The sequence below is a fragment of the Callorhinchus milii genome, unplaced genomic scaffold, assembly GCF_018977255.1.
Source record: "Callorhinchus milii isolate IMCB2004 unplaced genomic scaffold, IMCB_Cmil_1.0 Scaffold4, whole genome shotgun sequence".
Lineage (NCBI taxonomy): Eukaryota > Metazoa > Chordata > Chondrichthyes > Chimaeriformes > Callorhinchidae > Callorhinchus > Callorhinchus milii.
In genome coordinates, this window is record NW_024704745.1 from 13205989 (window position 1) to 13229331 (window position 23343).

The 23343-nt window shown below is 42.2% G+C and overlaps 1 protein-coding gene across 6 annotated transcripts; it reads left to right on the plus strand.

The window, feature by feature from the left end:
* Positions 1–1203: 1203 nt before the first annotated feature.
* Positions 1204–22791, plus strand: LOC103190952 (importin subunit alpha-5). Of its 6 annotated transcripts, none has more exons than XM_007911875.2 (15): positions 1258–1316; positions 5282–5451; positions 6842–6979; positions 8289–8396; positions 9024–9123; positions 9578–9672; positions 10346–10477; positions 11354–11442; positions 12202–12301; positions 13050–13213; positions 13749–13827; positions 14120–14245; positions 15543–15670; positions 15798–15976; positions 17148–22791. In XM_007911875.2, exons 2-15 carry the CDS (start codon positions 5419–5421, stop codon positions 17333–17335), a joined length of 1659 nt encoding a protein of 552 aa, XP_007910066.1. In that variant the 5' UTR covers positions 1258–1316; positions 5282–5418; the 3' UTR covers positions 17336–22791. The 6 variants fall into 6 exon arrangements, with proteins under 6 accessions (XP_007910070.1, XP_007910066.1, XP_007910065.1 ...); XM_007911874.2 differs by having other exon boundaries at positions 1259–1316; positions 5279–5451; XM_007911877.2 differs by lacking the exon at positions 1258–1316 and adding an exon at positions 1920–1950.
* The last annotated feature ends 552 nt before the right edge of the window (positions 22792–23343 follow it).

The window sequence follows — 23343 nt, forward strand, 5'->3', positions numbered from 1 at the left end:
AGGAAACGCAAAATACTGCAAGATGCTGGAAATCTGAAGCAAAAACAGAAATCGCTGGAAGGAAACACTCCGCGGGTCAGGCAGCATCTACGGAGAAAGGAACATGAGTCAACGTGTCGGGTCCACGACCCTTCTTCCCTTGGTCAGACCTGGGGCAGGTTGGGAGGGAGGGAGAGGCTTTTCGGGGCTAAGGGTGGGGAGAAGGGAGGCAGGGCAAGGGGAGACAGTAAAGGAGTGGAGTCCTGTAGCTCAGTGGTTAGAGCACTCGCTTTGCAAGCGAGAGACCCGAGTTCAATTCCAGGCAGAGGGCGAAACCTTGGGCAAGTTTCCTTACTCCACACACAGCCTAATAATAATAATCCCTCCAAAAACCCAAAACAACAATAAATCGGTCATTTTCAATCCACGACTGTTTGCGGGACATTGCTGTGCGCGATTGGCCTCCGCGTTCGCCCACAAATACGCAGTCGGTTCACTTTACGGTGTGTGTTCTGTGAAGCGCTTTGGGACGTCCTCCCGACGTGAAAAGCGCAATATCAAATGCGAGGATTATTATTATTATAATAAAATAGGGTACAGGGGTACAGGGGTGGGGGGGGGGGGGCGATGGGTTCAAGACATGTTGATGAGGCAGAACGAAAGCTCAGCTGCCTGACCTGCTGAGTGGTCCCCACCCACTTCTGTTTTTGCCACTGACTCAGACCTCAGACAGACAGACAGACAGACAGACGCGGGTTGTCTGCCATTGTCAAAGACGTGAGCAGAGGAGGCGCTGTGTCATCCGCGAAGGATCAGCAGAAACAGCAGCAGCGGCTCTGGAGAGAGAGAGAGAGAAAGAGATGGAGACGGAGAGAGAGAGAAAAAAATGAGTTAACGCGCATGCGCGTAGGTCACCTCCGCGTGGAGGGAGTATTTTGTTTAAAAAAAATAGCTCGATCGCTTCCGCCTGCGGTTGTGAGGCTGCGCGCGCGCGCGCGAGAGAGAGAGAGAGAGAGGGCCGCTGGGAAATGCAGGCGGCTCGCCGCGGCGGGACGCGTGACGAGGCGGAAGAGGGGGGGTGGCGGAGAACTCCATTACCCGGTCGACACCGCGGCGGTGGGGTGGTGGTGGGGGGGAGGCGAGAGAGCATGCGCTGTCCGAGGTAGGGAGTGTGGTGATGGGGGGGTGTTGGAGGAAAGTGATGATCCCGACCGTGATAGCCGGGCGGTGAGAGCCAGCGAGCGAGCGGCGTTCAGAGGGAGGAAAAAAAACACACACACACACACACTCCCGACAATATCATCGACATTCAAGCGGAGAGGAGAGGACTTCACGCGGTGAGTCAGTGGGCGTGTTCTGCTTTCGCCGAACCTGCGCCGAGCGAGTTACCCTCCGCGTTTACCGGCGGGGCCGGCGGGGGGGGGGGGGGCGGTGAAGCGCCCGCTTGGCCTCTCTCTCTCGGGGAGGTGGTAAAAGCCTACGAGAGGGAGAGCGGGGCCTGGAGCCGGGAGGGAACCGGGTGACGGCGTTCAAACGGCGACACGGCGTCGTCCTACAACCATCATCGCTGTCATTTGATGTACGACGTAGGTTGGTGTGCGGGGAAGGCTGGTAAACCAGAGGCTTGGATTCTTCTAGATTGTCGCCGTCGTCCTCCCTCCACTCTCCTCTCCCTCCCCTCCCTCTCTCCTCTCTCCTCTCCCCCCTTCTCCTCTCCCCACTCCTCCCCTCCCTCTCCCTCCCTCCTCTCCCTCTCCCCTCTCCCTCCCCCCTCCCCCTCTCCCTCCCCCTCCCCTCTCCCTCTCTCCTCTCCCCACCTCCTCCCCTCCCTCTCTCCTCTCCCCCCTCCTCCCCTCCCTCTCTCCTCTCCCCACTCCTCCCCTCCCTCTCTCCCTCCCTCCTCTCCCCTCTCCCACTCTCTCTCCCTCCCGGAAGGCAGGCGGGGAGGGGCCGTGTAAGAGACAGACCGAGGTTGGTTGTGGAGAGGGGAAGAAGGCGGCGGCGGCGGTGGCGGTGGAGGATTACAAGTCATGAGGAGAGAAGTCACGTCGCCCTCCTTTTCCGACCTCTCTCTCTCTCTCTCTCTCTCTCTGTCTTGTCTTTTTTTAATAGATAGATAGATAGATAGATATATAAAAAAAAAGTTTCCGGGGTATTTTGTTTCCCCTTTCCCCTCCGCTCCCCCACCCAGTCAGTAGTCATTGCGACCATTGGTTTATTTTCTCGGTCTCGGGTCGCACACGGACACGAACGTGTACTCGTCGGGGCTGTGTGTGGTGGGGGAGGAGGAGGGGGAAGGGGGGGGGAAGGGGAGGGGGGGGAGGGGAGGATGGAGGACATTTCAGATGTGGCCGCAGTCACTATCGTCGGAATTAAATTTCAGGTGGTTGGGGGGTTGGGGGGAGTTCAAATCAGTTCACGCCCCTCCTTGTGGTAGATGTCAGTCCTGTTAGACAGACGTCGTTAAAGGTGGTACAAGGAATTGCTCGTGTTTTTCCACACGCCTCCTTCCCCACACCAGCAGCAGCAGCAGCAGCAACAGCAGCAGCGCTGGACTTGGCAATGGATAATAATATCATAATCATAATAATAATCCTTGCGTTTGATGCAGCGCTTTTTCACCTCTTCTCGGGGTCTCGAAGCGCTCCACCAGCGCAGGACCGCGAAGTGAACCGGCCGCCTTGTTACTTGTGGGTGGGCGAAAGAGCGGCAGCCGGTTGGGCGCAGCAGCGTCCCACAGCACAGTCGTGGGATTGAAGTGGCCAATTTGTTATTGTTTTTTGGAGGGATTATTATTAGGCGCTGTGTGGAGAAAGGAAACTTGCCCAAGGTTTCGCCCTCTGCCTGGAATTGAACCCAGGTGTCTCGCTTGCGAGGTGAGTGCTCTAACCACTGAGCTACAGGGATCCCATGATGTCAGCAGTGCACACTTTACAGTACTTGCAGTACGTCAGTGCAGATAACTGAATTAGGATTTCGTTTTGTAGGTAATCTCTTGGTTATAGAGCAGCAGTTATCAATAATTGTAGCGAAATCGTTTTTTTTCAGTAAAGGGGGATTTTTTTCAACAAAGAAAACTTGCGGGGAAACGCTTTTAATTGAAGACACATTTTTTCTGCTGAAGGCTGTTCTTTTGTGGGGCTTTTATCAGTTTCCTTGTAGATTTGTGTAGTTAATGCAATTACCGATGTCAAGCACATCACCTTAGACCAGCTCAGCTCCAAGGAGACCCAATTTACCTCTGTCTAAAGAAGGTGAACTCTCTTGGAGTTCTGTCATATTGTAATAATTGTTGTGTTGACATTGCACCTAGAATGATGAAACATCACAGAGCACTTCACGGGTCATTGATATCAAGTATAGTGATTGTGTATTTGGAGGCAGATGTGGCAGACAAATTTGAAGTTTATCTGATGGATTGCAGGCCAGAAGACCAGGGGAGACTCCCTTTGCTTTTTAAATCATGGACTAGAATCTTTAACATCAACCAGAACAAGCAAACTTAATTTACAGTTTCGTGCAAAAGGCAACGCAGCCCCCGATTAGGTGCACCTCCACTGTCGCTATTGAGCAGACTTGTTACCAGAATACCATGAAAGTGTATTCTGAATCTCTAGTGAAGAAACATATGAATGAATCCCTTTAGGTTCTAAAATACTGATCAAACCGTCACGAAGGAGTGATTCAGAGGACACTTCAAAAAGATGTCCCATTCCCACCTGGCTTTCACACGTTTGAATGCTGTAAACTGTCCAGCGCCTTGGGACGTCCTCCTGACGTGAAAGGCGCTATACAAATGTAGTGTTGTTGTTTGCCTATGCAAAAGGTAGTAACAGACCTGAAGCAGGATCATGAATTCTGAACCACCTTCTTTCCCTTCTTAGGAACTGAGATCAACTATAATAAGAATCCTTGTATTTGGTGTAGTGGCTTATGTCATCAAGACGTCTCAAAGCAATTCAAAGTTTATACTGTAAATTACTGCGTCCTTTGGGCGAAATGTAGCTTGGACACAACAGTGTCCCACAAACAGCCATGGAGTGAGTGACCAATTTTATTTGGGGGATTGTTGGTCAGAACACCTGGAGAAACTCCCTTCTCTTTTCACATTTTGCCATGGGATCTTTAACTTCCATAACAGCAATACCTCAGTTTAATATCTGATCGAAGGAAGGCACCTCCAACAATGCAACACACTGCGTTGGAGTGTCATCTTAGACTATGTGATTCCAAGACCCGACGTGGGGCTTTAACCCACAACCTTCTGACTCCGAGGCAAGAGTGCTACCAGTGAACCAGGCTGACACATTATTGAAGCCCAATGTTTCCTTGGATGAGATCAGTTAACTTTTTAAATGGAATTTTTTTTTTGAATGAGCATATAAAGATTTGAAGAAAGTCTTTAGTTGTTGTAATATAAATGTAAAGTAAGAATCAATTATACAGGGAGAGATGCAGACATCACTGAAACGAGATAAGCTAGCTATAACTACCACTACTGTTAAGAATTTGGGGTTGAACTATTGAAGTATGTATCCCATGTGTTTAAATTAACTCATATAGCAAGTTCAGTAGAAGTCGCCAAAATCACCTGAAACTATTTCTGTACAGTATAGCAATTTAGATGAAAAGAAAATTTAGATTAAAAAATGGCTTATAGATGAAAAGAAAACGGAACAGTTTTTTGGCACCACAGTGATTGCATGATTTCAGTCATTCTCCACAATATTCGGAGCAGGACAGGAGTCAGCAAAAATTATATTTCACAAATGTTTCTTGCATCCCTCAAGTATTCAACTAATTTCTCCAATCTCCATGGGTAAAATTAATCTATTGTTTTAGGACTGCAGTAACAAACTAAATTGAAACAGACAAATGTGGATTCCTACTTCTTCCTATTTCTTCCCCTGAAATTTTTCCATCAAATGTTTCTCATACAGTTGCTATTAAAGCCCGACCAGCCTAAAATATGTTTTGCTGAAATTGAGCAATTTACAATATAGAAGGAACATCAGTTTTTCTCTTATATAAACTTCTCTATTGCAAAGACTGCAATTTGTGACATCAGTATCTTCACTCTTGGTAGTGAATTTTCTCTTATTGATTCATCAGAAGCAGCTTTTGTTTTTTTAACACAGTACCCATTTGTGTGCTGTTTTGACAAATTGTCCAAGTTACCGCTATTAATTTGTGCCTCAATGGTGCAATTCATTAGGTCATTAGACTATTAGGGGGTGGGAGTGTATCACAATCGAACAATATTCTGTTCTCACCCAACATCCACATGTGCACTTTCCAGCAGGAGATTACTGATAGCTGCCCGTAGTGGGAATTCTACAAGATTTCCCTCTTCTACCAGGTCCAGGGGCACTGAGGCCAATTGCTTCCCTGGCCGAGATCAGCAACAACTTGCACTTGTGTGCGGTGCCTTTCACCGAAATGAACGTCTCGAAACACGCGGCACATATAGTGGTGAGCACTGAACAGGGTACGGGGATATTTTAAGTACATAAAAAAAGAAATGTTCTTTAAAGGTAGGGAGGATGGTGGCATAGCAGTGATTTTAGAAGAGTTCAAGAGCATGAGGGCATGGTGGCTGTGGGCACAGCTGCAGTGGTGGAATAGAAGGAGTTGGGAGCAATAAACCAGAATCGGCAGAGTAGGGTAAACAGACAGGAGAATTAGGCTGGAAGTTGATAACAAGTTGGGCGGCAACAATTGGAGCTTAGCGAGAATTAGGGTAATTTGTTTGGCAAATATAATTTCTCATGTATGGATGTGATCAAGTTAAAGCTGGTAATGCAAATAAACCAGATCAAATATCAACAACAACAACAACAACAAGATTCCATTTATAGAGCGCCTTTCACGTCAGGAGGACGTCCCAAGGCGCTGCACAGTTGGGTCATGACCCGAGCAGGGGGGAAATGGTCAGGGTGAGGGGAGGGAAGGGAGGGAGAGAGGAGGGGGAAATGGTCAGGGTGAGGGGAGGGAAGGGAGGGAGCGAGGAGGAGGAAGAGAGTCGAGAGGGGAGCTGAAGGCACGGTCAAAGAGAAAGGTTTTGAGACCGGCCTTGAAGGAGGAAAGGGAGGAAGCGGCGAAGGCACTGGGGGATGGAGTTCCAGAGCCTCGGGGCTGAGAGGCTGAAGGCCCGACCACCGATAGTAGGGCAGTTGGGGCGGGGGACGTGGAGCAGACCGGAGCCAGAGGAACGGAGGGTACGGGCAGGTAGGTAGGGGGATAGTAGGTTGGAGAGGTAGGAGGGAGCAAGGCCGTGAATGGCCTTGTAGGTGAGGATGAGGATCTTGAAATCAATCCTCTGGGGGATGGGGAGCCAGTGGAGGCGAGCGAGGGTAGGAGTGATGTGGTCCCGAAGCCTGGTGCGGTCACGGAAGGAAAGGAAAATCGAGTTTAGGCAAAATAAAGACAATATTGGGAAATAAATTGATGGATATCATAAAAGATAACATATCAGAAGCAAGATGATAGTCAAGGAAGAGTAGGACTTTAAGCTGTAAAGGAAGAGCATTTAATAGATGTGAGAAAATGATATGGATGCTGAACAAGTATTTTACCTCTATCAACAGGAGATTAAAGGTTTCAGGAGTAACAGATGTAGTAAAAAAAATTGAATGATTAAAGGGATTTTTAAGTTTTACAATTTCTGCTTATTTTTAAAAAGTAATTTGTTCAAATGTGCAATCAAAATTTCCTTGGGATTTCTTTTGCAGCTTTGCTTTTTGGTGCAGCTAATATTTGGAAAATATTTGCTGCACTAAGCTCACTCATTTGAGAGGCAGGGATGTTACGTGTCACTCGATGAAGGTTAATTTTTCATGTAATCCTCTCTCTCCGCATTTAGTCTGACACCATGTTGAGTACCGGAAAGGAGAATTTCCGACTGAAAAGCTATAAAAACAACTCTCTAAACCCTGATGAAATGAGAAGACGACGAGAAGAGGAGGGACTGCAGCTACGGAAACAGAAACGCGAGGAGCAGGTACTAACTATCTGCAGGGACTGTGATGTAGTGGTGGTGGTAAAGACCGGAGGTGTCATGTTAATGTGCACAATTTAATTGGAAAATGGTTTCTCTGTTTTTTCCTTTACACAAGTTTCTGTGAAGTTAACATTTTATCAACTGCGAGCATGGACAATGCTTTTGAAATGAATTATTTGGTAAAAGGAATCACGTTTCTAAACTTTCAGACGTGTACTATCTGTGCAACACATTTTCAGACGTGTACTATCTGTGCAACACCCTCGCAATGTGGGTAAGCACTCTGGGACATTACCCTGGGTGAGGGGCACTATATAAATGTTGTTATGGGATGCATAACCCCACTCCTATAATTTAGTGGTATTGCCAAACTTTTCTTTTACAATATTTGTCATATAAAAAAAAATCAGGTGTCTGGAATATTTGTGAAAAAGACAGCGTGGGAAATTCTTGAAATTCTACTATCTGCCTGGTTAGTAGTTCTGTGCCTGGCTGTGAGGAGTTGATATGAAATGAAACCAAGATAATTTTATCATAGCTACCAAATCTGCATGCCGCCGTCCATCACAGTATTTCGTTTTCAAATCCCTTCATGCCCTCACACCTCCCTACCTATCCAATTTGCTTACTGCCCCCCACCACTCCACCACCCGCTGCCTCTGCTCGGCCAGCTCCAGCCTCCTGTTTGTCCCTTGTCCCCACCGCTCCACCATCAGTGCCTGGCCACTCCGCCCCAAAGCTCTGGAACTCCCTCCCTCAATCCCTCTGCCTTGCTCCCTCCCTCCCCACTTTCAAATGCCGCCTAGACCTTCATTTTTGATCATGCTTACAGTCACCTCCCTCTCCCCCTGGCTTAGGGTCAGACTCCAACACTGTCAAGCCCTCTGGGACACTACCCCGCGTAAAGGGCACTATAGAAAAGCAAGTTGTTGTTGTATTTTCTCACAAACGGTGTTCAGATCAATTGTAGTTCTCTTTAAGTGCTGACTTAACTGAGATCAGCGAACTCAACACAGATCAGATTTTGAATCTGTGATCTGATTGACTTACTGTTACAGAGGGGTACACTCTTAGTGTGGGGTGGGGAAATGTATAATTTAGTTTAATTATACAGTTTCTCCCTCTATACTTCAACTGTATAGTTATTTATGTGTCAAATAAATGTTGCATGTATGTATTCCAGGTTCAAGAAAGTGAATAACGTTCAGAAATATTTTTCAGTAATTTTGGGACAAGCATATTGTACATTTGTTCTCATCTCCATCTTCTCATCATGCTATACTGTTGCCCTTGTGCTTTCTGTCTCCAGTTATTCAAACGCAGGAATGTCACAAACACAGAGCCAGATGAAGAGGATGAAGAAGTGATGAGTGATAGTGGGTTTCATGAGTCGCAAGTAAACATGGATATGGCTTCGGTGAGAAAAATATTATCAACCACTATCCTGCAGCATGCTCCCTCTCATCAGAAGGAGAGACTTTGTGGCTTATGTATTCTCCAGTTCAACCTAAATAACCACTAAGTCAAAAAGTTATAAATTAAGGGTGAGGTAATCTAAGTAGTTGCTGCCCTCTTCAGCTTTGCTATCAAAGCAAGTTGGCAAATGATCTATAGGGGTTCTTTAAAAAAATGGCTCAGATGTTGGGAGACAAAACTGTCATCAATCGATCTGTTTCTCTGATGTGGGTAACAAATCAGCCACCCTGCTTTTCTGAAATTGTATCAGAATTGTATTCCTGCAGAATCTAGGCAGCTTTATTGTGCATTTAACCGCGCTTGCCTGACGTAGGAATATTAGATCCTGTTCCGAGTATCCAAAATAGGATATCGTGGTGAAAATCACCCAAGGTCTCATTCCTGATTGTTGCTTGGTGATGTGTGGTGACAATATTTAGAGTTTTAAAGTGCAATCAGAAATGTTTAGGATTAGACTGAATGTTGCAAAATATTGCTCACTTTAGAAATGACTCCAGTTAAGATGAGCATAATGACTATTTTGCTGTTTTTCTCTGATTTTCTGTGCTCTTGCCTTGTGTTTAATCAGACTACAGTCATCACCAACGATATGGTGCAGATGATTTTCTCTGATATTCCTGAACAACAGCTGGCTGCGACCCAGAAATTTCGGAAACTTCTGTCCAAAGGTGAAAATGTAGTTTTGTGAACATATTACTGTTATTCATTTTAAATTTTACTGGTATAACTTTTAATTTTGAATGAATCTTGCAGTATTCAGAATACAGTTTCTATCATAACACGTACACAAGTAAGTAAGCTTCTGGTGCTCAATGTTATAATAGTAGCAATGTCTAAATGTGGACATACCCTCTCCATTATTCTGCTACGAGCAATATGAATGGTACTGGAATTGGAATGCGTTTGCTTATCTATTTGATAACTGTTATGGTAATAGAAGTGAAACAGGACGAGCTTCTTTGGAGAGTTCTTTCTTGCTTTGATTTAATAAGGAAAATGCTCTTTTCAAGGAAATGCATGAATAAAATAACATTTCCATATGATGCTCAAAACATCAGTTTTTTTACCAGGCTAAATTTAAAACTGAATCTCAACGTTCGGTGGTATGTTGTCTTTGAACAGAACCAAATCCTCCTATTGATGAAGTTATCAACACACACGGAGTGGTGGAGAGATTTGTGGAGTTCCTGATAAGGAAGGAGAATTGTACATTGCAGGTAATTCTCATGGTCAGCGTGGATTACCAAATATAGTCATAATACTTCTGTTAAAAATGTAACGCATTGCAGTGTATCCATGACAACATCCTGCAGCTCATTGTTTTCCCAACCAGTCTAAACATTTCTACGTCTCAATTCAGTGGTCTTTTCGTAGGTGAGTGAGAATCGTCCATTGCTTATCTTGTATACAGCTAGAAAGAGCTATACATAATCCTTTGTTTATCCTTTATTGTATAAATTTCCATGTTGGTAAGACAATCTTAAAGTTTTTAAAAAAACTCGCAATCCCAATTCTTGTGAGGCTAACTGGGGAAAATGTACTTTGGATTCTTAGATTTATCCCTTGCCTACCTTTACTGCTTAAAATATCAATGACAGCATTTCTGAAGTGTAGTAATGATCTAATGTAATTTTGATGAATTATTTTGATAAATTTATAGGATTACGGTACAGTAGTAATATCAATTATAGCTTTCAGCAATGGCGTAACCAAATATATTTGGAGTGTGTCTTAGAAGCAAGTCCCTTCCGTATATAGATTCAGAGGTAATTAGTGGGAAAAACAAGTTAAGAACAAAGGGCAGTTTAGTTTATTTATAAGGCGGGTGTCCTATGAACCTATGCTTGTTTTACTGTGTACATCGTGATGAGTATGCCCTTTTATCCACAGTTTGAAGCAGCATGGGTGCTTACAAACATAGCATCAGGAAGCTCACTACAGACCCGTGAAGTCATCAAGGCTGGTGCAGTGCCCGTCTTTATTGATTTGTTAACATCAGATTTTGAAGATGTGCAAGAACAGGTAACATTTTTAAATATTATTAGTTTTCAAAATTTCTGCTCCCCTGCCGTGTTTTCCCCTTCCTCCTGAAAACTTCAACTTGCTTTATTTTGGTCGGTCGAGTGTCTAATGCTTGGGAATGTCCCAGTATTGAGGTGATGTCATCAGCTGAGTAACTGTTTGGTTAGGACATACTAATGTGCAAATATTGCAATGTTTCATTTTTTCACATATTTTTGCACGTTTAGCTTTTATTATATTCAGGCAGAGTGTGCATGGGAAAGCCTGATCATAATTGAGGAGCGATAGAATACAATAAAGTTGCAGTTATGAATCTTGCAAAATTTGGGCATGGTTCCAAGGTTTTTTTCTCTCCATTGCAATGCTCTAAATGCCAAATCCTAATTGGTCGGGAACAACAACAATTTTACATTTATATTGTGTACTTCTTGTCAAGAAGAAACCTCAAAGCATTTCACAAGAGCTGGCTGAAAGCCCAATTTTGGGGAGGGGGGTGGTGAGCAAAAGCACAACTGAAAGGGCAAGCCTTAAAGCAAGCTTTAAAGGTGGGCAGTGGGGGAGGAAGTATGATGGATGAATGTACAGTAGTAACGAACACACCCAGTGCTAGTTGTGCCGAAAAGGGAAGGAGCAAGTGCATTGAGCATATTGTGTAATGATTGGGTTAGGAGGCTGTATTCATCATCTTTACTAGGGCAGTCGCATTATCCTCTTATCTCATTAGCTTTCTATAATTCTTTATCGCAGATCATTTGTTGCACATGTTCCTTTAGTTGAATCCAGCGGTAGTCCAGAGCAACTCTGGAAATATTACATGAGACTCTCTAGAAATCAGAATTATGCTTCTAATTAACTTGTTTTATATTTTAATTGCAGGCTATCTGGGCCCTTGGAAACATTGCAGGTGACAGCACGGTCTGTAGGGACTATGTGCTAGACTGTAATATACTGCCTCCTCTTGTACAGTAAGTCATTTAAAAATTTTAAAAGATAAGATTTGCCAATCCTGATGCAGCATCACTCATTAGAATTGGCAAAATATTTCTTACTGACGTCAGGTTTGAGTTTTTTCAATTTTAATGAAACTTCAAACTGAACTGTGTTGCATGAAAAGTTTTTAAATATTGTTTGGAAATGCATTTTAAATTGCACCTTCCAAGCATTTGCAAAAGTTTGAGGATTACAAATCCTGAATCTTGTAGTTTGTTCATTCGTAATAAGCCTCAAGAAATTACCCTTTATGATAATTGTACTGAGTAATGGTAGTTTGAAGTTAATATTTCTGCTATCTATTTGTAAATTAACTTTTTTTAATTTCTAAAGGCAAAGCGCTCAAAGTTTCTTATAGTATATAAACTTAAGAAACTTATAGTAACTTAGTATAAGATATGTATAGTGTATGAACTGATAAGCTTATAAACTTAAACTATAAGCCTATAGGACCACTTTTATCTCAAAATTCTAAGTGCACAGAACAGAACTGTAGAAAATTCTTGAATTCAGTCTTAATTTAGAAGCTGGTCTTTTTTAGGATCTGCAGAAAATAGCTTCCAAAGACTCAATTTAAGAAATTTTCAAAATTCTGCACAGTCATAAATTTTCAGACAAATGGTCTTAACACTTAGAAGACTGGGTGGAATTTGGGGGAATTTTAGACACGCTCATCCTGGACTTTGTGAATTTGTTTTTATTTCTAACCTGGCTTACTTGTCTTTAATGTGCAGGTTACTTTCGAAACCCAACCGATTAACAATGACGAGGAATGCTGTCTGGGCACTGTCAAACCTGTGTAGAGGCAAAAATCCTCCTCCAGACTTTTCAAAGGTAATAAGTTTCATGTGTAGGCTGCAGTGCACATGAGTGCATGTGTTAGGAGCGAGTAAAGAAATGCAACAGAAAACAAGGTTTCAGTTTTATTCATTAAGCCACTGTTTCTTTTCCTCTGTTTCCCTTTCAAATGGGAACTTTGACTTTCAGGATAATCAGCTGAAGAGTCCCATCCTAGCAACCTGCGACCATAGTTTCTGTAATAGATTTTGAGGGGAAATTGTTTTGTTTATCGTCATTTTTTCAAATAAGAACATAAGAATTTGCTAGGTGAAAGAAGACCAAGGTCCATTCAGTTTGTCTTCCATCATCCTGGCAGTCGCATGGACATGCTATGTCCCAAACTATGTATTGTATCCTAAGATTATTTCTAAACAGAAATCTATCTAATTTGTTCTTGAAAGAATCAACGCTTTCTGCTTCCAACGTCACCCTAGGGACCATATTCCATACGTTTACAACTCGCTCACTGAAATAGTGTTTCTGCAGATTTGTTCAGAATTGACCCCCTTTTATTCACAGGCCATGTTCTCTGTTCCCCTGTTCAGTACAAGATAAAACAGCTTATCATGGTCTACATTATCTAGTAATCGTATCGCCCCTCAATATTCTCTTCTCCAGCGTGTGCATACTATCTTCAAAAGTGTTTCTGATCAGGATAGCTCTTGACAATTTTTTTTGAGGGGGAGGCTAGGTTGCACAATCAAGCCAAACCAATGTATTCTGATTTGCTCTTTCTTTCTAGGTATCTCCCTGTCTCAGTGTTGTATCCTGGCTTCTGTTCCTCAATGATGTCGATGTTTTGGCTGATGCCTGCTGGGCTTTGTCATATTTATCTGATGGACCCAATGATAAAATCCAAGCAGTAATAGATTCTGGTGTTTGCAGAAGATTAGTGGAACTATTGATGTAAGTTTTTTTTCAATAAATTAGATCGTTTACAAGAAGTGGGTTTCTGGGGAATACACACATTTATAATTTACGATGGGAACATTATTACAATGGGAGAATTTAACAAATAGGCAGAAAATTGTTAGAAACCATTGCTTCTTGATAAAAGCAAAGCTGAGTTTTAAAACCAAGGACTTTGTTTGACAAATGCTTTTCTATGGTTATAAATCGTTCAGATGCTGAAGTACTGTCCTACTTTCTGTACAACGGGAGAAATGAAAGGAAATGGAAATAAGAATGCTAGATGGCGGCAAAGGGAGATCAAAGGCAGAGGTTATGAGTGGAATTTAGCAGCTAAACTTTTTTTAAGCACTGTAAGGTAGTTTTACAAACCTCACACTGACCTTACTAGTTATAGCATTTCCGCCACTCTCTGCATCTAGGATTAAGATACAGGTTCTACTTTGTGCTCTGCGCCATGTTCTGAGGTTTAAGTTTGGGGTCTCAAAATGTGTAAATTGTGGTTCTCAAAACATTTCTATTTTCCTGTCAGGCACTCTGACTATAAGGTGGTCTCTCCAGCACTGCGTGCAGTAGGAAACATTGTAACGGGAGATGATATACAGACTCAGGTATGTGGGAGGACAGAATGATAGACAGATTTGAATGTGATTCAGGTGACACAGTGGCATAAAGAAAACGTGCTTATTTCATTTTCATACAATTTCTTATTTGATTTTCATCCAATGCCTTAGTGCCTTTAGGGTCAATAGCACAAAGATAGTACATGAGTGTAAGTCACTTCTCATCAAATTTAAATGCTCTAAGATCTGTATTGAAAGCCGTAAAGTGTTCCTGAAATAGATGGATCTTTTTACTTCCTCTATTTCAAATTATTTAAAGATCTGTCTTTTTTCCTTCCAGGTAATTTTAAACTGCTCTGCTTTGCAGAGTTTATTGCACTTATTGAGCAGCCCAAAAGAATCAATCAAAAAGGAAGCGTGTTGGACCATCTCAAACATTACAGCAGGGAACCGTGCACAGATACAAGTATGTTTCATATTTTATGCTTCACTTGCTCACTATTTGGGAGTGTGGATGTTCTCTTGCATAAGAATCATTGATACTTATCTTATTTGGCCATATCTGTGTTCATGTTTGTTTATGTCAGCGCCTTGGGACGTCCTCCCCACGTGAAAGGCTCTGTACAAATGTAATCATGTTGTTGTTATGTCATCATGCCATATTGGCAGCACCAGAGGCATGATTTCTGCCAGTAGAGTAGCAGAGTGACAACTTCCTGTGTTTGTTGTCTTGAATGCGTTGCTCCATCAGAGGAAATCCGTGGCCACTTGTGTCCCAACAGTATCTGAGTCAGAAGATTATGGGTTGCAGACCCAGATTGGGACTTTGTAATCACAATCTGGGCTAACGGTCTTTTTTTTCCGGCACAGACTAGTGGAACCAAATGGCCGTCTTCCGTGCTGTACATTCTGTGTAAATGATATGTGCCCAGGCGATGCTGTTGCATGCTGAAGTAGAGTTCAGGCTAACCCAGTCGTTTCTGTCTCGAGATTTACGATATATACAGTTATAACACAGGTTTGCCTAAAGTGAGATTGAGCTGTATACCCTAACATTTACTTACCAAAAAATGCAAATCGCTGTAGAGCCAACCAAATCACATTGTCTCCCTTCTTGCTGTGTTTTTTATTTTTTAAAAAAGACCTAGTTCTGGCTTGTTAGCTTGCCTCTAATGTTAATTCATGCTGAAGTAATGTTGGTGATGGCTTGAGGACCTGGCAGTCTGCCAAATGTTATTGTGGGAAACCAGCCAGCATGTGGTTTCTGTGCTTGTGCGATGAGTGAAAGTGCTGAGCAGTGAGCATGCCCCACTATAAAGTGGGCTAGAATTTAATAGACTCGCTCTCCCCCCACAGTATTCCCTAAACCACCACACAACAACAGGGTTCTATTGTAGTTGTATAACTTTATATATCCATGTTTCACTGTGGCATAAACTGGGTTTGATAAAGAGTTATGGACGAAGAAGGCTGTTTCAACTGTAGAGCGAAGTTGATAGGAACATAGAAATATTCAAGAGCAAGAGACCACAACACTCTGGCACATCCCTTTATCTAAGCACCATTACTTCCTCCCTTTTCACACTCCTCATTGCCAGCATTCAGTCTGAATTCTCTGATGACATGTGTAAAGTAATTGAATCTAAACTGACAAAATTATTGAAACTGCGTATTCTTGCCTATTGTTATTGGAACCTTTTCCATGTGTTGGGGAGTTTATGTTTTTTGTGACCTTTTAATGTGTTACTTTCATCTTTTTACAGGCTGTGATAGATGGCACCATCTTTCCTCTCCTGATATCCATTCTACAGACAGCAGAATTCCGGACGAGGAAAGAAGCCGCATGGGCCATCACCAATGCAACATCTGGCGGAACTTCTGACCAGATCAAGTAAGGGCTTTCTTTAGAATCTTTGTTATTGATAATCAAACGTTCTTCACGTCTTAATATTTTTCTAGTTGGGTACCGTTGATCTTATGGATGACATTGAGTTCAGTTTTAATTGTATTCTCTTTAGGTACTTAGTGGAGCTCGGTTGCATTAAACCATTGTGTGACCTGCTTCCTGTTATGGATGCAAAGATCGTGCAAGTATCACTGAATGGTTTGGAGAATATCCTGAGACTGGGTGAGCAGGAAGCAAAACAAAATGGAACTGGCATAAATCCTTACTGTGCACTAATAGAAGAAGCTTATGGTAAGTTAAAATGCTGGAATCATCAGGAATGGTTTGGTGTAAAATTGACAACTAAGTGGCACAGGTTTAAGATTTTCATTCCACTGCATTGTTCAGTGGTGAGTAGAAATGGATTGTGAAAAATAATAATTTTTAAGATTTTACTCGATATATTTTCTAAACAAGGAAACTTGCAGCATTGTAGAGAAAAACACTGAGCTACAAAGTGCTTCCCTACCAACAAGCACCCTTCAATGCAGCTCTCTAAATTGATCTGCAGTTAGGTTATCTACATCCCTGCCAAAATATATATTATATAGCGTATATTACAGTTGCAAAATGCGCTTGAAACTCAGGTATACAACATGCACTTTTTAAAGTAGAATACGATCCATGTTCATATTGTGAATGAAAATAAGGATTTTAAAAAAATTAAATAAACTTGTGTTCTAATACCAGATACGAGGAAACATTCCTAGTTTACCATCAGTAATGTATTTTAACATCCAGGGTTATTCCTCTGCCATCATAAAGCAATTACTTCAATAGTACTGTTCCATTGCAATGAAAAATAATAATAATAATAATCCTTGCATTTTGATATATCGCTTTTCACGTCGGGAGGACGTCCCAAAGCGCTTCACAAAACACACTGTAAAGTGAATTGACTGTATATTTGTGGGCGAACGCGGCAGCCAATTGCGCACAGCAATGTCCCACAAACAGTTGTAGATTGAAAATGACCAATTTATTATTGTTTTTGGTTTTGGAGGGATTATTATTAGGCTCTGTGTGGAGTAAGGAAACTTGCCCAAGGTTTCGCCCTGTCTGGAATTGAACTCGGGTCTCTCACTTGCACAGCGAGTGCTCTAACCACTGAGCTACAGGACCCCAGAAATGATTTACCACCTGATGTTAGGGCAAATGTGAAATTTTTTAAAGTTTGGTGTTTGTGTGGGTTAACTATGGCCGGTCAATTTGAACAGAGACTCGAGGGCTGCTTTGCTGATCAGTAGTAGAATAGTAATCCTTACATTTGGTATAGTGCCTTTCACATCTTGTGGACATCCAAAGCACTTCACAGGATTTACTGTAAAGTTCAATCAGTGACTCTTTGCAGGCGAACGTGTAAGATTGTCCTACAAGTCGGTTATATGATTCTTGATATTGCTCATCTTTACACTATTTTCAGGTCTGGATAAAATTGAATTCCTGCAGAGCCATGAAAACCAGGATGTTTATCAAAAAGCATTTGATCTCATAGAGCATTATTTTGGTACAGAAGAGGAAGACACCAGCATTGTCCCACAAGTCGATCTAAATCAACAGCAATACATCTTCCAGCCACATGAAGCTCAGATGGAGGGCTTCCAGCTGTAAACTGAAAGGCGGGTCACAAAAAGGACTGACTCCACTTGACACGCGCGCATTCACGCACACACACTTCTCCCCAGGCTGTAGTGACCAGCAGAAATTCTGGGGGGAAGGGAACAGGAAGGTCTGCACGTAGACATAACCGTCTACCTACACCCGTACAGATGAGCTCTACTAGTAAGAATGTGCTACAGTAGCTTGAATGGTTCTGATTGACCAAAGGTTGTATGCGGTCTATACAAACACTCATATATACATACATACAGTACAACTATAAAGCTGTTTAGGAGCCACACCAGAAGTATGTTATATATGAAGGTTGTATTCTTGCGTGTATAATATGTATATAAACTTTGAATTGGAACTCCCCGATGGTCTAGTGGGTAAAAGCACCTCCATGTAGCACTAAGCCATAGAACAGAAGGTTGCAGGTTCGATTTCTGGTCTGTGCTAAGTTAGCTGATAGCAGCCAAGGCAGAAATTGAGATGCTACTCAATTAGCACCTTTAGACTAGGGAGGGAAAAATCAGCCAAGCTCCCATTCCAGATCACTATCCAGTGTCCTCTGCTGGAAATTGTGTGTGACTATCAGATGAAACCCAAATCAGCAATTACCTCCACAGTCAAGTAGTCTCATCACTTACTGTCTGGGCTCATATATGAAAAAGGCCCACTTAGGTAAAGTACTGGAGGGCCGCTGGCACTTGTGGAACTGTAGCCAAGCAAGAGTTGGAGCATTTAATAAAGGCGGAGGAACATTTCAAATGGGTTTAGGAAAAACAGCAAATTTGCACCATCAGACTCTTCCACCTTGAATTCTTATCCTGTGTTAGAGCTGCCTCTCTCCATTGAGTTATTTATAGCTGGAAGAATCATTCAAGGTCCAGAACCACACAAATATGTGACTGGAACTATTGCAGCGTAAACTTAGGTAAACTGACTATCTGCCCAACCTATGTGTTGTATTAACTCTTTAGTTCAGTTTTCCTCCAATTAATGACCAATCCATATGGAAGGCTGAGTGTTATGATTTTTCCTTACTGTGGTTTAATTGAGAAGTTATCGCTCTGAGATTCAGAGGCTGACACTGTTTAGAAAAGATTCAGAGGCTGACACTGGTGACCAGTAAGGGTGTAAAAAAAGGACCAGACCGTTTAAAAAACGGCAGGTGGACACCCTAACACTCCCCTGCTGGTGGTCTGGCAGCTAGTTTACCCCCTCTGAGTTATTGTTCACTGCTGCTTGGTTTCACCAATCTGGGGAACGGAAACAGTGATCGTCTACTGGATTAATTACAGTATGTTGTAAACTTCCAGTTCCATATTTAAGCTGTTTTACACTGGATTGGAGATTTTTTTGGGGGGGGATTGTGAAGCTCAGACATTGAACTTCATTAACCAAGAAATCTTTGATAAATATTAGTCTTTCTATCCGAGAGACAATCAGCAATTCAACAGTGCAGTATAGTTTATCTTTACCGCCACCAGATCAAAGTATTGGTACGCCATTCTGTAACCAGGCAAGGGTGATTTTTGGATATCCTGCAACCTACAGAAAATCTTGTTTGAAATGTGTCCTGGATAATAAATTCCTGCCAATATTTTCACAATCAAGCTTATTTCCAGTCTTTTACTGGAGGCTTTTTAAAAGGAATGAAAAAAACATTCCAATTTCCCTTACCCTAGGTTATCTGTCCTGAAGCTTAATGGGTAAAATTAATACAGAACTGACTTGTCTTTTAAACTTGTCCTTTATTGTCCTTTAAACATCGGTTGCAACACTGTAGATTTGGAGTGTCACTAGAAAAACACATAAAATTCAGTTCTGAAGGGCCATCACATTATATTCTTTGGGTGAGTTTGCTTGAAGATTGTTCACCAGTCTGTCCACTTTGCCTTCCACCTTTTTCAGATCTAACTGGCATCTCTCACTATTCAAATTCTTGTTATTGCTTTCTAGTGAATATCCCATTCACGAGAAAAACAAGTGGTATTCAGGCTGGCTTGAGTGATGAGAACCTGAATTCCTACAAACTTTGACATTGAATGGTGTTACTTGAGCTGGGCATATTAATAGGAAACAACTACCATCGTGTATCATAATCTTGGTTATTACAGGTTTTCTAACCATTACTTTTGGTACTTTGGCCTGGATAGATTTTCTATTTCTACTATTGGGGCAAGCTGAATAAATAAAGCTTCCATTCTTCCCTTTTTGAAGGATTTTTTGGGTGCCATTGCACTTCCTGGAACTGAGACTGATTTTTTGTTTGTAAGTATTGAGTCTCAAGTCACATAATTCAGTAGTAACTCACTCTGAAATCCTCCACACTCCTGATGGCAGAGACCGGGTAACTTGCCCCCACGCCCTTGCCACCTTCCCAACATGCCTGCTGCCTCCCCTTGCCACCTTGTCCCACCCCCTTGCCACCTCCCTCCCCCTGACCTCCCAAGGGAAGCACAGCAGAGAACGAGAGCTCACCTGAGCAGCAGGATTGAATCTCCCCTTCATTTCACAATGCTATGTGGTACTCTGATTTCCTGCTCTAATACATTTTTATTAAGGACACAATTGCGAAATCCAGCTGGTCCCACTTCACCTCTTGAGTTTCAAACCCAGCTAGTGTCAGCGACCATTTATTTCTGCCGCAAAACTCAGCCAGATTTCAGATTGGCCAGTCATGTGCCATGGCTTGCTCGGCTGTGCCATGTGAAATTAGCCAGTGTGCTACTTCCCTTAAATTCAAATCATATTGTCTTGTCAGATTGTTGGTGGCACAATGTTAACACTGGAAATAATGCCACCAACAATGCTACATTCATGTTTGATTGGTCTTTGTAAAAGCTCAGACTAAAGCCAAGCCTGTCAGATCATTGGAGAATCAGTTTGTAGTCTTAAAACGTGATTATGCTCTTAGGTTGCGGCACATGGGCAAAACAATTCAATCTCGACACAAGGTCTGGTTCCAATTTTTTGTTTCTTCCATTTTTAGATTGCCAAGTTATGGTTGTCCAAAAATGCCCAATTTTGGAGAAGTATTTATATGTAGGGTTGCTAAGTGCATCGTGTGGAAGAGGATTAAGAGGAAATACTATTAGCTGGTTCATCAGCAAGGTGCTTCAACATAGCCAAATAGTATTTCTGCACTTATGCCAGCTTAAAGAACATTTTCAGATTCTAAGATTTGTATTTAAAAAATATATATATTTTAAAATCTTACTTTTGTAAATATTGGTTTAAAGAAAGTCTCATTTTTATGTTGCGCTCTTGTTTGTTAGAATCACAGTATATTTCCCAGGCCGTTGGCTCAGTTTTGATCTATTGTGAACAACTTTTATGATTGACAGATCATTGAAGTCAATTTGTGGTTAAAAAGGTAAACCTGTATTATTTCTGTATGGTAGTTTTTTTGTATTCATAATGAGTGTTTAGGGGGAGAAAAGATTAAGTTCATGCCAGGGAGTTTAAGATTAGTCCCCAGTTAAATGAGAAATAACTTCATTTTCTGGCAAGTATCCTAAACTATGATGCTGCAGAGTTTGGTCTGCATACATATCACTCAGACTATTCAACTTGATGTTGTCGAGCTCCCTTCTCTCACTTGTGGAATAGTTTATAAGCAAATTTGATTTTTGCAATAGCTGTAAGTGTAGATTTTGAAGGAGTTTTTATGTTTAAACGTGTAATAAGAACCAATTAAAGTAAAGTGAGGTGGTCAGTCATGAAGACTGCAGTAAAGATTTAATACCATATATTAAATACTTTTGTTATCTTCAATATGCTACAATTGCAAACATATGTTTACAGCAATATGAACTACCTACTTGTCATTGGGCATCCTACTTGCAAAACACTGAAACGTGGAGACTCTTGAGCTTACACTGATAGTCCAGCAAGTAAATGCACTGCTTGATGTCGTATGAAATCATACAACAACAACTTGCATTTATGTAGCGCCCTTCATGCGGGGTTGCGGCCCGGACCTCTAGTCTTACAGACTAGCGAGTTGAGTTGTAAGATTGATTCTTGGTCTGCTGTATGGGCTGGTTTCTTTTTGGGGCTTGAAATTTGGGAGTTGTAAATCAGACAGGGTTTCTACTCCTGTGGAGTGTGGATATCTGTGGTTAGGACAGGAGCAACCTCGGTTGTGATGACTGCCATGGTCACAACCCATCACGACTTGCATTCTCTAGCTCACTTGGGCAAGGTCATGGTACTGAAGGATTTGTCCATGGAACTTTGCCCAGCAAGAACTTTCAGGAGAAGGAAGAAAATTGACCAAAACAAAAGTATGTAGAGAGATTAGAATCGTACAGTACAGAAGGAGGCCATTTGGCCCATCTTGTCAGTCCAGCTCATTGAAAGCTATCCAACTAGTCCCACTCTTACCCCATAGCTGCAAATGAAAAATAAAATTCTTCCTATTTGCAAATCCATAATATTGAAAGTCACCCACAATTTTGGTGGGGGCAGTCAAAAGTGGACAGAAAGATGAGAGGTAAGTAATTGAAACCTTCATCTGGTAGGCAATATAAAGAGAATCTGGAGAGCCTCCATCTGAGACCCATGGTAAATTATAAAGTTGCATTCCCTTTTACTGTCATTCCACACCTTGATGAGCACATGTCCACACAAAATAAAACTTGAAGGTTTTAACGCCTTGCACAAGCGTCTTTCACGAGCTGATTCAAAATGGCCATCGTGCAATGTTTTATTGTGTGTGTTTTGAGAATTTCACATTTTAAACAGCTAGAATTGTTTACAAACCTCTGTTTTGTTCCCATTGTGGGCATAATATTCAGAACTTGTTCTTTGATCATTTTGAGATCTAGCAGTATATATCTGCACCATGTTCAAAATAACCTCAGATATCTCAAAGGTGGACCTCATGTTGTCATTCCCATGAATGTGCAGTGCTCATACCTCAAGTGCTGCAGGTATGAATGCATTTCTAAAGGCATGTCCGAAAGTCAATAGTGCATATTCATCTATTGAGATGTTTTACGTATTTGTGAACATTGGTAAGGTTTTGTTTGAAATTCTTTTAGAATCCTCCTGCAGGACTGTTAAGCTATTGAAACATGCGACATTTATTTTCACCGAGAGAAAATTCTTACTCGGGTATCTGAGATTGAAATATGGTAAACAAACATTAAAATACATGGCTGGTGATCTGTGTTTCCGATACTTGTGAAAGCCCCATACGGCAGCAGTGCCGTGGCTCAAATGAGTTGTAATGGTCCTTGTGTATGAAAGCGGTGGCAATGTTCTGGCATTTGATATAGTTTTCCATGGAGGGTTTGGATCTGAGTTAAAATTGCTCTAGGACGTGATGCATTATGGATCATTAAGTGTTATCTCACACAAATGTGATCTTTCCATTTCACTGGTGTGAAATATCACTGTTTGAAAGACTGTGATAACACCAGCAATGCATGTAGAATAAAAGTACTAAAAAAAGACCTGGTCAATTGTCTAATTTCCTATTTGTAATGATTTCTTTGCATCCTGCATCCTCCTCCCGTACGCCCCTACAGTCCCTACCACTCCCCGCTCCCTACACTGCTTTGCCCTGATTACTCTCCCCTCCCTCCTAACCACCATCTCTCAGAAGAAGCCCACCAAATGTTGCTGGAGCCCTTCCCCACCCAGCTGCTGGTCAGCAAACTTCCCCCTCTCCCCGCTGCTGGCTGACACAGTCAACCAGTTGCTCTCCTCAGATTCTGTTCCTCCCTCTTAAAACCACTCATCACCTGAAAAAACAATAAAACACCCTTGACCCTCCAACCTCACAAATTACTGGCCAATTTCCAACTTGCCCTTCCTTGCCAAAGCTGTGGAACACTTTGTCGCTAACCAGCTTTCCTCACACCTCTCCCTGCTCGAGCCCCTCCAGTCTGGTTTTTGCCCTGCATATAGCACAGAGACGGTGCTTGTTGAAGGTCACAAACTATGTCCTCTCTTTTGTGACGAGCTCCCTCTGCCTCCTGGATCTCCCGGTGGCATTCGACCAC

Coding starts and splice junctions, on each gene's coding strand:
- LOC103190952 (XM_007911875.2), top strand. CDS start 5,419: ATGAACGTCTCGAAACACGCGGCACATATAGTG. Junction 5,452..6,841: donor AACACGCGGCACATATAGTG/GTGAGCACTGAA, acceptor CTCCGCATTTAG/TCTGACACCATGTTGAGTAC. Junction 15,977..17,147: donor ACTAATAGAAGAAGCTTATG/GTAAGTTAAAAT, acceptor CACTATTTTCAG/GTCTGGATAAAATTGAATTC.